This window comes from Trachymyrmex cornetzi, unplaced genomic scaffold (assembly GCF_001594075.2).
Source record: "Trachymyrmex cornetzi isolate Tcor2-1 unplaced genomic scaffold, Tcor1.1 scaffold117, whole genome shotgun sequence".
Classification (NCBI taxonomy): domain Eukaryota; kingdom Metazoa; phylum Arthropoda; class Insecta; order Hymenoptera; family Formicidae; genus Trachymyrmex; species Trachymyrmex cornetzi.
Genome location: NW_017295730.1, coordinates 1,678,555 through 1,691,698, shown reverse-complemented (window position 1 = coordinate 1,691,698; position 13,144 = coordinate 1,678,555). Strand labels below are relative to the sequence as shown.

General features: G+C 33.8%; 2 protein-coding genes across 2 annotated transcripts in view; both read left to right on the top strand.

Annotated features, from left to right (window-relative positions):
• The window catches only part of Esp (Epidermal stripes and patches), a 16,535-nt gene extending 10,395 nt beyond the window's left edge, over positions 1–6,140 (top strand). The window contains exons 4-11 of the mRNA XM_018515138.1: positions 532–733; positions 1,598–1,818; positions 2,228–2,399; positions 2,749–2,913; positions 3,124–3,285; positions 3,877–4,017; positions 4,106–4,251; positions 4,416–6,140. Coding sequence (XP_018370640.1) covers positions 532–733; positions 1,598–1,818; positions 2,228–2,399; positions 2,749–2,913; positions 3,124–3,285; positions 3,877–4,017; positions 4,106–4,251; positions 4,416–4,763 — 1,557 coding nt within the window. The 3' untranslated portion in view covers positions 4,764–6,140. The remainder of the gene's footprint in view (positions 1–531; positions 734–1,597; positions 1,819–2,227; positions 2,400–2,748; positions 2,914–3,123; positions 3,286–3,876; positions 4,018–4,105; positions 4,252–4,415) is intronic.
• Positions 6,141–7,708: 1,568 nt separating this feature from the next.
• On the top strand, positions 7,709–12,489 carry Hs3st-B (Heparan sulfate 3-O sulfotransferase-B). Its single transcript, XM_018515150.1, has 4 exons — positions 7,709–7,850; positions 9,731–10,316; positions 10,934–11,424; positions 12,240–12,489. The coding sequence occupies exons 2-4, from the start codon at positions 9,850–9,852 to the stop codon at positions 12,362–12,364; spliced, it is 1,083 nt and encodes a 360-aa protein (XP_018370652.1). The 5' UTR covers positions 7,709–7,850; positions 9,731–9,849; the 3' UTR covers positions 12,365–12,489.
• Positions 12,490–13,144: the final 655 nt, after the last annotated feature.

The window sequence follows — 13,144 nt, the reverse complement described above, 5'->3', positions numbered from 1 at the left end:
CTGTTTATTTGAAAGAAATACAACTTGAACTAGTCAAAAACTAGTCAAAAACAGAAAAACAAAAACAGGCTTCAGTTCTTCTGACTAAAAATAAAACAATTAGATGAATTGTTGAAAATGTCCACCTTGCGCCATGATACATCCATCGAGCCTTCTTCTTAAAGATTGACGTACACGTTCAAAGATACCAGGTGTGTTACGTATTGCCTCGCATGAAGCAACTATTCGATTCCTCAAATCATTCTCATTCTCAATTGGAGTGGTATAAACCAATGATTTCAGATGCCCCCAAAGGAAATAATCCAAAGGATTTAAGTCTGGTGATCTAAGAGGCCAAGGTTGAGTTCCTGCTCGACCTATCCTGTATTTCGAAAACTAAGTCATTTAGGACACATGTTTATATGGACTTTTTTTACTTGAAATAAATCAAAGAATCGCTCTGTTGAGTTTGGGAACATACTTAACTAACACCCTGTATATTTTCTACATATATGTATATATTTTGTACATATATATCACTTTTTATTTCAGTACGGTTTATACGGCAGTTTCCTAGGTTGCTTTATATATGTAATTTTGGGATCCTGCAAAGATGTACCCATGGGACCTACTGCTATAATATCTTTGTTGACTTATCAAACAGTGTCTCACTTAGACTTTCCTGTGATGTATGCGATTTTATTGTCCTTTTTTGCTGGAATCGTGGAGTTAATAATGGGTATATTTGGCCTCGGTAAGTCGTCTTCAATAATTTGTCAAGATTAATTTAATCAAAAATATCTAAAAAATGTCGTCAATATTAAGTTACATAAAATAGTGATATTAAACAATGATTTAAGGCTTCTTAGTAGTTATTTCAGCCATATTGAATCGTGATGTCATAAGTGAGAAATAACACGTTAATTTTGCTTGCATACTATTTGTAAATAAAGAGAATTTGGATGAAACGAAATGAGATCGCTTTAAAACACTTGTAAAAACGGACGAAGAATCACCTTATCTCCCCTTATAGGCAATAAAGAGTCGAAAAAAGGCTCGTAAAGTGAAAATGCATGCGCATTGAATGAAAACTAGTCAACGCACTCTACGTGCCTTTGCGACTATTTATCGATTTGAGAGAGATAAAGATAGTTTTCGTCCATTTTTACAAGTGTTTTAAAGCGATCTCATTATTTCATTTCATCCAAATTTTCTTTATTTACAAATGGCATGCAAGAAAAATTAAAGTGTCACTTATGATACATTTCTCGCTTATGACGTCACGATTCAATATGGCAGAGTGAGTACTCAGGAGCCTTAACACGAATTAAACATTGTAACGTTTTTAAATTAACTTTACAATTAATGCTTCGAAATTAAATTTAAAATAAAAATAAAATGATTATAAAATATAAAATAAAATAAAAATAAAAATAAAAATATTAAGAAACGTTTTAGTTAAATTTTTTTACATTTTCAAACATGAGTTACAACAGTTACATTATTTCTCGTTCTATTTAAATATTAAAATATAGCTTCTTTTTTCAAAATTTTATTTTTATTACGAAACCGCAATGTGAAATAAATAAAATAATTGAGATATTTAATTTTTTAAAAGGATTTCTAATAGATTTCGTGTCTGGGCCAGTAAGTTCGGGTTTTACGTCAGCAGTGGCTTTGATAATTGTTACATCGCAAGTCAAAGATATTCTCGGTATTCCTGCCAAAGGTTCTCAATTTATTGAAATGTGGCAGAGTATCGGTGGACTGATACATACGACATCCGCCTGGGACACTATTTTGGGAATATCCTGCATAGCACTGCTATTAATTCTAAGGGTATTTATTTAATATAAGAAATATATTGCGAGAAATTATTAAAATTTTCCCTCAATGCAACGTTAATATTTAAATTTAATCAAGCGATTTATGGTAGATATCGTTCACATGGAATACATATAAATTTAATACTGAACTTTTGTTTTTAAAATGCAAACGCAAATAAATTGTGAAATAAAATACGAACAAATATAAATTTAATACAGAGAGTATATATTTTGTGTAAAAGAGAAAAAAATAAATTAAATATAACTGCATGTAATCTTAAATAAATATTTGTAACAATTTTGAGAAGTGAGACGATAAAATTATTAACGAGAAACTTTCGATAAAGCGGTTCAATTTAATATTAATATTATACTACGATTGCAATAAAGTAATATTTTTGTACGTAACATTTTAATTACAGTTATTAGGCTCATTCAAAATCGGCCCGAAAAAAGAAGAGTTTCTTACTACAAAACATCGTGTCGTGAATAAAATCATCTGGCTGATCAGCACCTCGCGAAACGCAATTTTAGTAGTAATTTGTGGTTTAATAGGCTGGAGCTTTTCGGACGAGCCACCTTTCCAATTAATCGGTATGAGACACAAATAAAACTCTTTTTTTTTTAACTGGGTAATTGAAAAACAAACTCTAAAATTTTTATTAAAAGTTTATAAATTTGTTTTTTTTTAATTTGAAAAAGAACTACAATCATATTTAAATGTACGCAATATAAATAAATGCAAAATTTTATTTGAAACTGTGTGCCAACAATCTGTAAAAATTCCGATTATTAATTATAGTGATATGAAATATTATATAAAATTTGTTTTGGTTACATATATTTTATTGTAAAAGTAATTATATTATTAATTATATCGTGATGTAAAAGAATGCCCTACAGAATGTTCCAAAATAAAGCACACTAAAATTTCTTATTTCAGGCGACATACAGGGAGGTATGCCTACTATACAAATTCCACCATTTGGATTTACCAGTGGCAACACGACAGTCACGTTTATCGAGATGCTCGGTAATCTGGGCAGTGGTCTCATCGTTATACCACTCATCTCTCTAATGGAAGACATCGCTATTTGCAAGGCTTTCGGTAAGAGTATCTTATCTTAGAAAATTACAGGACATACCATTCTCTACTGTATTTTCATATTAAGAATTGCTCTGACTTTGATTCAAGGACCAAGTTAAAATCTTCTCAACAAGATCGAATTTCTTAGTTGAACTTATTATATAACATATTTAGAAGCGTATCGTATATTTAATTAGGATGGTTATTTACGGAATTTATGCGTTTTTATAGCCAATGGAAAATCAGTGGACGCTACGCAAGAGCTGATAGCGATTGGTATAACGAATATTGGAAATTCCTTCATACAAGCTTTCCCAAGCTCAGGATCCCTTAGCAGGAGCGCAGTAAACAACGCTTCTGGCGTAAGGACACCATTTGGCGGCATTTACACTGGTGAGTTTCACTTATAATTTTTGCAAATTAATATATCTATTTATCCTTTGCCGAAAAGTTAAAAACGTAAAGTTAAAAACGGTCAAAACTCGGAGAATAATTTTTTTAATTATTTTTTTATATAGAGATTACTTGCGTGCCTCCGCTGAATTTCAATAATATATACATGGAAAGAACGATTTCGCTGAAGTACCTAAAAATTTAGATACTTATTATAAAATAGTTTTATTTAGACCATTAAAATAATTTTATTATATCAATAAATAATTTTATGTTAATATAAATAATTTTGTATTGATACAAAAACCACCAAAATGTTAGATATTTAAACTAATTGCTAGTGTTAATTTTTTAGCATTGTCATCAAGTTTAAGCGTTTCATAATATTTTGATAGTTCAACAAAATTATTTTCAGATCTAGCTAAACTTTTGAATATTTTAGCAAAACCATTCTTCCCGTGTATACACGTATCTATATTTCCATAGTGTGCAAATCACATTTCGCTTAAATTTACCGATCAATCAATATTACAGAAGGAATTAGCCGCAATTATGATACAACATTTGTATGTGTATGTGTGTGTGTTTCAGGTTTATTGGTAATTTTAGCTCTGCTATTCCTCACCCCGTACTTCAGTTTCATTCCACGTGCCACTTTGGCGGCGATCATTATCGCTGCAGTAATCTTCATGGTCGAAGTCAAAGTAGTGAAGCCTATGTGGAGGACGAAAAGTAAGAACGCGTGTTTTTCATTCATTAATACACAAATACATTTACGACAATACGCCACGAAATTAACCATCTCCCTTCTGTGTCGCAGAATCGGATCTCATCCCGGGGGTAGGCACGTTCATCGCGTGTTTGATGCTACAATTGGAGATCGGTATCCTCTGCGGAATTGGAATAAATATTCTCTTCATTCTGTATCACGCTGCCAGGCCGAAAATATCTGTAGAGAAACTTAAGGTAATTATTGATTTTTACTTAAAAATACAAAACCAGTCATGCACGATCTGTTTTAACTCTTCAATTCACTCCATTCTTGATTTAAGCTCGGCGCACGCATTCCTTGCGGATTTGGGTGATATATTTTATAATGTCTGTTTCCATTGTTTTCTTTTATTCAACAGACTCTTCACGGTGTCGAGTATCTAATGCTGACACCGGATCGTTGCTTGATATTCCCCTCAGTGGACTACGTCCGCAATTTGGTGACCAAGTACAGCCGACGCGCCGAGAGCGTCGCGACGCCTGTGGTGATTGACTGTTCGCATATTTATGGTGCAGACTTCACAGCTGCCACGGTCATCGAGATCCTGACAAAGGATTTCGCCAAAAGAGGCCAGCCGCTGTTCTTCTACAACCTGAAGCCGTCGGTAAACGCTGTATTCGAAGGCGTCGAGCCCAAGGACTTTATCGTCTACTATAATCAGGAAACGTTAGACAACCTGCTGAAGGAGAAGGGCTACACGAAGTAAATTCAATAAAAGCTCCATGAAACAGTCAAGATATCGTTTCCGATCGTGAAAGATACAATCTTTCATTAAGTGTTTCTCGAAGCTGTTATTCGGACTCAATAGCCGACTACCAAAAATACACGAGAGACTTTCGAACATCTCCCGATTCTTAATGCGGTCGACTGGACTGTAAGGCAGACCGTGAATCTTTTTAAATTAAATCGCAAATGAAAGCGAAATTTTTATGAAGCAAATTTATGTATTTACTCCCGAAAATCTTTGAAATGGAATCTAACTCTAAAGAATGAAATCTCACTCTCAAAAATTAATAATTGAGCCATTCTTTTTTTAACATTGGCTCAATTGTCACTCTCTTTGCCACTTTTTAATAGAATTAGATTCCATTCCAAAGATTAATCTTTGATTCTCGAAAATTTTAGAGAGTATACATCGTCGTTAATTCAACAGCGTTTCGCTTGAAATTCCGAGCGACAGCGACAATAAAAAACGTAGTAAATATCGTTGACCTAACGACAATGCCTAAAAGTTCAAAAGCGCAGCTTTAATATATAGCTCATTTAAATGAAATAATTTTGATTCGCGTGTATAATAAAATCAGTCGGAAAAGGCAGGAAAAATGCTGAAAATTGTTTATGCATGTATCTTGAACATATTTCAAGTATATATGTCGATATGGATATATAATACTGTTGTCGTTATATATCTTGGAGAAAGAGAGATGTTATACGTAGGAAAAGCTTGGAAATATTCTATGCGATAAGATACTACAGAAATTCCAGAAGCAAACGTCTGAACGTCCAACTACGAACGTCTGAAAAATTAAATGCCGCTTAGAAGGCGCCTTTTAGACATCTTAAATATCTCATAGATTCTTAATGAAATTCTTGTTTCGTCTAAGTATTTATTTAACTTCGTGATGAAGTAGAAAAACATTCGCGTGACGTTATCAAATCGATATCATTTAGCGTTTCTCATATTTAAACCCTTTCACGCTATTTGAAATTCACGAAGAAAGTTTTCATTGTACATTTTTATACACCTGCTGCTTCATACAAAATAGCATCTTCTACATTCTAAAAGCGCGTGTACATATGATATAATAAGTTTGAACGATACTGTGATAATTTTATAAACAATATGTCTGGTGGACAATCCGGCGCGGCGGAGAGATATTCATACGGCGTATGTGAATATTATAGATCTCTCTCGTAGAATTTTTAAAAACGTTTCTGCATCGACGGTGCGTGATTCATAGTCCACACGCGTCGACAAAAAGTTTGCAAAGCGTAACCAGTTTACGATTATTTTCGATCGATACGCAAGAGAATCGCTTTTTTTCCATTATATTTCCGCATATGTTTAAAAAGATTTTTAAAAAAACGCTATAATATAAAAATAATTAACCATATATATGTTATAATAATAATAATCATAAAAATAATTTTGTTATTATTATAACTATAACGATATATCATAATAATGAAGAGAGCTCACAATTTTGATTTTACGTAAGTTAAATAAACGGTGAGTTTTTAAACCATGCGGTAATATAATAGCAAAAGCAAAAGTTGTGTTCTTTCGATAGCGATAAATTCTCATCGTTAAAAAGATGGATTTAATGCGGCTTGTTACTTCGGCGAGATAATGTCGATATTAATCTATAGAAAAATACTAATTGCGACTATGAGTAATTACGTTACATAAAAAAGATTATAGAATCCTGTGGTAAATTACTTAATAGCGCTGCGTCTGTGCTGTCGAAGATAATAAGCTTCGTTCACTCAATAGACTTAATAATATAAGTGATCCAGCAATGTATAAATCTATTGCAATTAATAGTTTGTTTTATATTACATACATATAATATGTATGTAATATATATTTATATATGTCAATTAATATATAATTATAAGTATATAGTCGTGTATTAATTTTCTTTGTCATTTTCAGTCCCTAGCATGAAAAAACGTAATTAGTTTCGAAACAATCTTTGCAAGATCAGTAACGCGTTTCATATTTTTTGCACGAAAATAACACAATAATTAAATAGTCGCAAAAAAAATGCAAAAGATAATATTCTAAGATAAAAATCGTATCAAAAAAGCCTAAACTAACATCCTCTTTATACGATATTCTTCGCGATTTTTGCGCGAAGTCTAACAAATAAATTTACAATTATTTTAATTTTCAAGATTAAAAACATCAGATCAACGAAAGAAATCATCTTTCTTATTACATAAAGTAAATGTTATAGAACGGTATTAAAAAATGATCTGAAAAGCATTATTATGCAAAATCACCCTCTCGTTTCCACCCCATATATATTCGGCACCCCTTATATGCGTGTAACGTAATACTCGGTCTCTCGATGCTACGGATAATGATTATGTATCGATGACGGGATGAATCGGTCCATCGAAGGTCACTCTCGTGCTCTCATTAACCTGATCGTTTATCGGCAGATATATCTTATCCCTATACACCGCATTATATAGGGCGATGGTCTCCCTTCTCCCAGCCGGCCGAGCGTTATCGATTGTTACGAACATCGTCGTCAGAACCGTAGCCGAGAATCGCGGCGCCTACAGCGAATTAATTTCAATCCGTCTGTTTCAGCAAGACGAGTAAAAAAATTCTTGGATTCTAATTTTTAGAAAAAAAAGAGAGAAAGCAAAAATCCATCGCAGAGTTTTGGGAAAAGCTAATGATAGCAAACGTAACGATGATTACAACCGAGCTTACAGTTGATTCGCGGTCAATATAGGCGCGGATGGTTCCTCAGCTTCCTTTCATCTCGCGGGATAAGGGTGATATCTCGCGTACAGACGACGTCGCGACGCGTCGACTTTCCGTCGATTGTAACACGCATGACGACAGAAGTGGCGCCGGGCAGAAACGGGGACCGCGGAGCAGTTACGGGTCTGCCCGTGCAGTTTGATAACGCGCTAAATGTGCACTTTCCGCGCGCGAGACCGTGTGTCCGCATCCGCAACCCTCCACCGGCTGCGCCAGTCGCACGTTGGCCGATGACGGACGCGCACGGGGTGAAAGTAAACGTGTCTCCGACCGGTGACACGCTACTCCGGGGTAAGTGTAATCCGAACTTCGGATTTAATCATCCGGTTTGTCCAGCGGAGTGGCCCGGACTCTCCGGACATTCCCGGGACGACCTGTCGTTTCGGGAATTCCCGGGGGTGACAAACATTTCTTGTAATTTATTCTGCTTTCGGGTTAAGCGGATTGGAGGGATCCGCTTTTGCATTTTATTTCTCACCTTCAAACACAAAGCGAGTACGAGAACAACACTGACTTTGATGCGAAATTACTTTGTGTTTTATGGAAATAGAAAGAGTGTACTTCAACCACAAGAAATGAATCCATTATGCATTTCAAAGCTTTTTGCATGTACGAGATTATGTAATTTTTGAAGAATACATTTTCCGGGTCTACGAAAGTCTGATTGCTTTCGGATATTTTGATGGGCATTTCAGAAACTTGAAAAATACAAGAATATGTTAAGTTTTATTCATCAATAGTGTATCTTCTTATTACAATTATATTCATATTGCAACCTTTATAGAAATCCAGTTTAATATACTGATCAATTTTATGCTAAAAATTACTTATTTTTAGCATTAAAGATACAGTAAACAACAGTGATCTTATTACTCAAAATAAATGAATAATCACTATCTTCCATTATTAATCCTCGAACCACACATTTATTTTCGGTACCTTTGAACGGCACACATGGATCATTCGTTTCCGACTTTAAGGCTCTTAAAGTACTCGAAAAATTCTGTAAAAATTCACACATATTCTTTAAGGTCTCTACTAAATTATCTTGCTATGCAAACATTGGAAAAAAATGTTTAGAAAAATTATGGAAATTACTTTCTGCGCCAGAAAAAGAAAATAATTCAGTTTTGATATAAAAATTGTAACTTTAATTTTTGAAGAAAAAAGCAGTTTTTTATTTTATTAAAGTACAAAAATGATTATTTTTAATGCATGTGTGTGGACACGAAAGACCCAGTGTTGTTCGAGGTTTAAATTCTTGTAAGGCGAAATTACCACATTTGGCATCCTTTCATTTTAATTCTAAAAGAAATACATAAACGGTTTTTAATCTCCATGAAAAATTTCTTCTTCATTAATTACATATAATTGAGAAATATAATCACTAAATTTTTGTTGAATGTACACTGAGAAAAAAGTTGTTAACTTGGTTAATTTCTTCACTTTCAGATAAGTTGCGGATAATCTTATCCAGGAGATATTTCCATTGTATTCTGGGAGATATCTTTTGGATAAAGTTATCTAGAGGTGAAGAAATTGGGCATAAATGCGTTTAGTTCGTAGTAAATATTTAGTTCAAGTATTTATATATTTAAGTTAAACATACCTGAGTCATGTCAACAAAATTTTTTAATTTAAAACATTTTACTTATTTGAATTAATAAATATTTGCTTGACAACCCGCTGCATTTAGTTGAATCAACTAATATTTTTTTAAATCAACAACTTTTTCTCAGTGTATCTTCTCTTTACAATATTTGTTGTATTAAATTACTGTAAGGAAAAGTTATTATTTGGCATCTTTTTATTTTAATTCAGAAATAAAGGAATACACAAACGATTTTTTATAATCTTCATGAGAAATTTCTTCTTCATCAATTTCAAATTAAATATAATTGAGAAATATAATCGTACTAAATTTTTGTTCAATGTAAGTTTCCTTGGTGTCTTCTATTTGCAGTATTTCTCAATTCTCCTTATATCAAAATTTAAAAATGCAGAGAGATTGGACCACCCGGTCCGTCGGACGACGCAGATACTATCGTATTCGATTTTTCACCCGCTGTCGGATACACCAGTTGCATTTCCGCGCATAATTCACGAGCGAAGATTATTCCTGTCTGATCGTAACACATAGCGCATATACAAGATATCGGAAAATCTTTCAGACATCGCAAAGGGTATCGGCGCGAGCGTATTGGTGTCGATGAAGGAGACGGCGAACAACGCGGCGATATAATGGCATCCAGGAAGCCGACCAAGTACGACGATTCGTAAAATCGCGAAGATGGAATTGCGAAAAGGCTCCTGGAAGATCGTGATTCTCGTGTGTGCGTTGGTCATCTACTTGTGGATGCTCTTCGTCGATCACTCGCACGTGTTAACTGATACATCGCAGAAAATCACACTGCAGAAAACGCGAGTTCCCTCAAGGACTGTCTTGTACCAAGGTTCCGATCGATCTAGGATCGAGGACGTGCCTCCGGATAGCCGGACGGATTCGAAGAAATCGCAATCTCTCTCACCCCGAAACGTGAGCGGTACGCTCGAAGGAGGTATATCGGAGTATCAGACACTTAAGCAACAGGGTCTGCTACCAAGCCGGCAATTACCGACCGCTCTGATAATCGGCGTGAAGAAAGGCGGAACGAGAGCCCTTTTAGAGTTCCTGAGATTACATCCCGCGATTCGCGCCGCCGGCTCCGAGGTTCATTTCTTCGATCATCATTACGTTAAAGGATTCCGTTGGTACAGGTGCGTGCGACAAATCGTTTCAACGATTGAAACGCAATACAGCATTCATCCACTTAAAAGTTTCGTAATTGCAAAGTTCCGAGATATATAAAGCTCCATTCTGTTTCTCCTAATTGTCTTTTATATTCAATTAATAATAATTTCTTCGAGTAAAAACAACGATCTTATTTATTGAAATAAACGTAAAGATATCGAATATAATGTTTTAAAAGTAATAATTAATCGTAATTAATTAAATAATTTAATAATTTCATTTTTTAATAATGTTGATGTATAAAATACAATAGTTTCAAATTCAAAACTAATCTCTTTGAAGAATTTTTTACTTGTTCTTTTGCATGAGATATTCCTCGTCAATCTCATTGTCTTCTTTCATTGGAAATACTCTCTATAATATATTATAAATATTTCTAACAATTTTTCTGATAATGGGCGGTATTTATAATCCGTTTTTATCTTAAGACCGTCTTAAGTAATAATGTTTTAAGATTCTAATACAGCTCTCTGGTTGATTCGTGACATCTTAAGTCAGTCTTAAAGATAAGATCCGACTATGAATACTGGCCAATGTCTTCAACACAATTATGAATATATTTCTAACAATTCTTAACAATCAGACGCAGAATGCCCCCAACTCTGATCGGTCAGATCACCATGGAGAAGACGCCATCGTATTTCGTGACAAGCGAGGTGCCGAAAAGGGTGAAGCACATGAACACAGGCATGAAGCTGATCGTCGTGGTGAGGGATCCCGTGACCCGGGCAATCTCCGATTACACACAGGTGAAGAGTAAGCGTCGCAAGATGCCACGCTTCGAAGACCTGGCCTTCCTTAACGGATCGAAGATCGTGGATACTTCCTGGATGCCTCTGAAGATTGGAGTCTACGTACGGCACCTGGAACGGTGGTTGCAATATTTCCCGCTGTCTCAGTTTTTATTCGTATCCGGCGAACGTCTGATCGCCGACCCGGTGACGGAGGTCACTCGAGTGCAGGACTTCCTGGGTCTCAAGCGGGTGATATGCGAGAAACACTTCTATTTCAATGCTACTAAGGGCTTCCCTTGCTTGCTCAAGTCGGAGGACCGCGCAACGCCGCACTGTCTCGGTAGGATAGTTGAAAATCGGTCTCAAAGAGAACTTGCAGATCGTATAGAAAATAAATTCCTCCATGTGAAAGAACGGTTTGGCTGATTTAAGATTAAAAAATTTAATTAGACACAGATCTAAAAATAATTTTGTTGGATCGTTAAAATAATTATGTAGGACACTCAAACTGGTTGCTAGAATATTAAAACTTTTTGCAGCATTGCTTATTATGTTTGAGATTGACACGTAATTTAATTGATTCAACAAGATTATTTTCAGAACTTATCTAGCTACGTTTTTAGATACTTCAGCAAAATCGTTATTTCTATGTCGGGAAACAGAATACACACACTGCAACAATTATTTCCACATCAAATAAAAATAACATAATATCAAATATAATTTCAAATATAATATCAAATAACATAATATCAAATATAATTTCACACTCAACAATATAAATGTAATAACATATGGTGTTACGTAAAAATTATATTGTTGAGATTGCGAAAATTAATGTCATGTTACTTTTAATTAGTGTAATTGGTTTAATTGTCGACTGGATTGTCATTAAAAATCTATTTTCGCAGAAATTATAAACAAAATACGGTTTCAGATCGTTGTCTTCCGTCGATTTTATATAAATGGTATAATACTTAGTACTTCTTCAGAAATGAAGTTATATGTCGATCTTTCTCATTAATTTTTAACAGTGAAATTTTTCTTTGCTCATAAATCACTTGAAACTTTTTACGGAATGTATTATTTGATTCACACAATAGAATATCGTAAAAATATGTAATGTTTGATATGAATCGATTGTTTATCTTTCAGGAAAAAACAAGGGTCGCAGTCATCCCTACATCGACCCCATGGCAGTTCAACGTCTTCGAGATTTTTATCGGCCATTCAATCAGCGATTTTATCAATTGGCGGGTATGGATTTCGGCTGGTACTAAAATCCACGCGTATTGCATACATACATATCGTAAGCAGGAACGGAGTCAATTGTCGTCAAGTACTTGTTACGATATCTATTATCCTGAATATCCTGATAATCTGATAAGAATACATACATATTACAGTCATATCAGAACGCGCCATTAGTGCATATTAGTGTTTGAATAATTAAGACTTTTCCAAATTCTTGCTTTCGATGATGTAGTCATTTTAATATTTCATCAAATTTTAATACTTTTAAATTAAATTGTAAGAAAACATATTTTTTCTAACTTTCTTAATTTAATGTAGCGTTAAATTGAAATAACTAGAATTAATTTTTAAGTATTTTTCCAAATCTTGCTTCCAATAATGTAGTCATCAGTTTCATAAGATTTTAATCTTCTAAAATTAAATTGCAAAATTAGAACATATATCATTTTTAACTTTTTGTTATATAATTTAGATGTATGTAGCATTAAATAATCTCTATAAGAACTTTGTAATAGAAATCAATGTTTTCTGTTTGTTATTTGTAACATAGTTAGAAAGATTAATTAGATTCGTAGTTTAGTAAATATTAGATTTGCCAAGAAATAGAAAGGAATGATTATCTTTTAAAATAATGAGCGCACAGTTACCGTCCGGAAGTTCGTTTACGAAAAGGAACCGCGACATATCTATATAATTATTATATAGACATATCCTATAATTCTTATAATTATCATAATAAGACCATAAAATAATGAGATTATATCTGAGATTCATATTGAAGATACTTCTATATATATATATATATA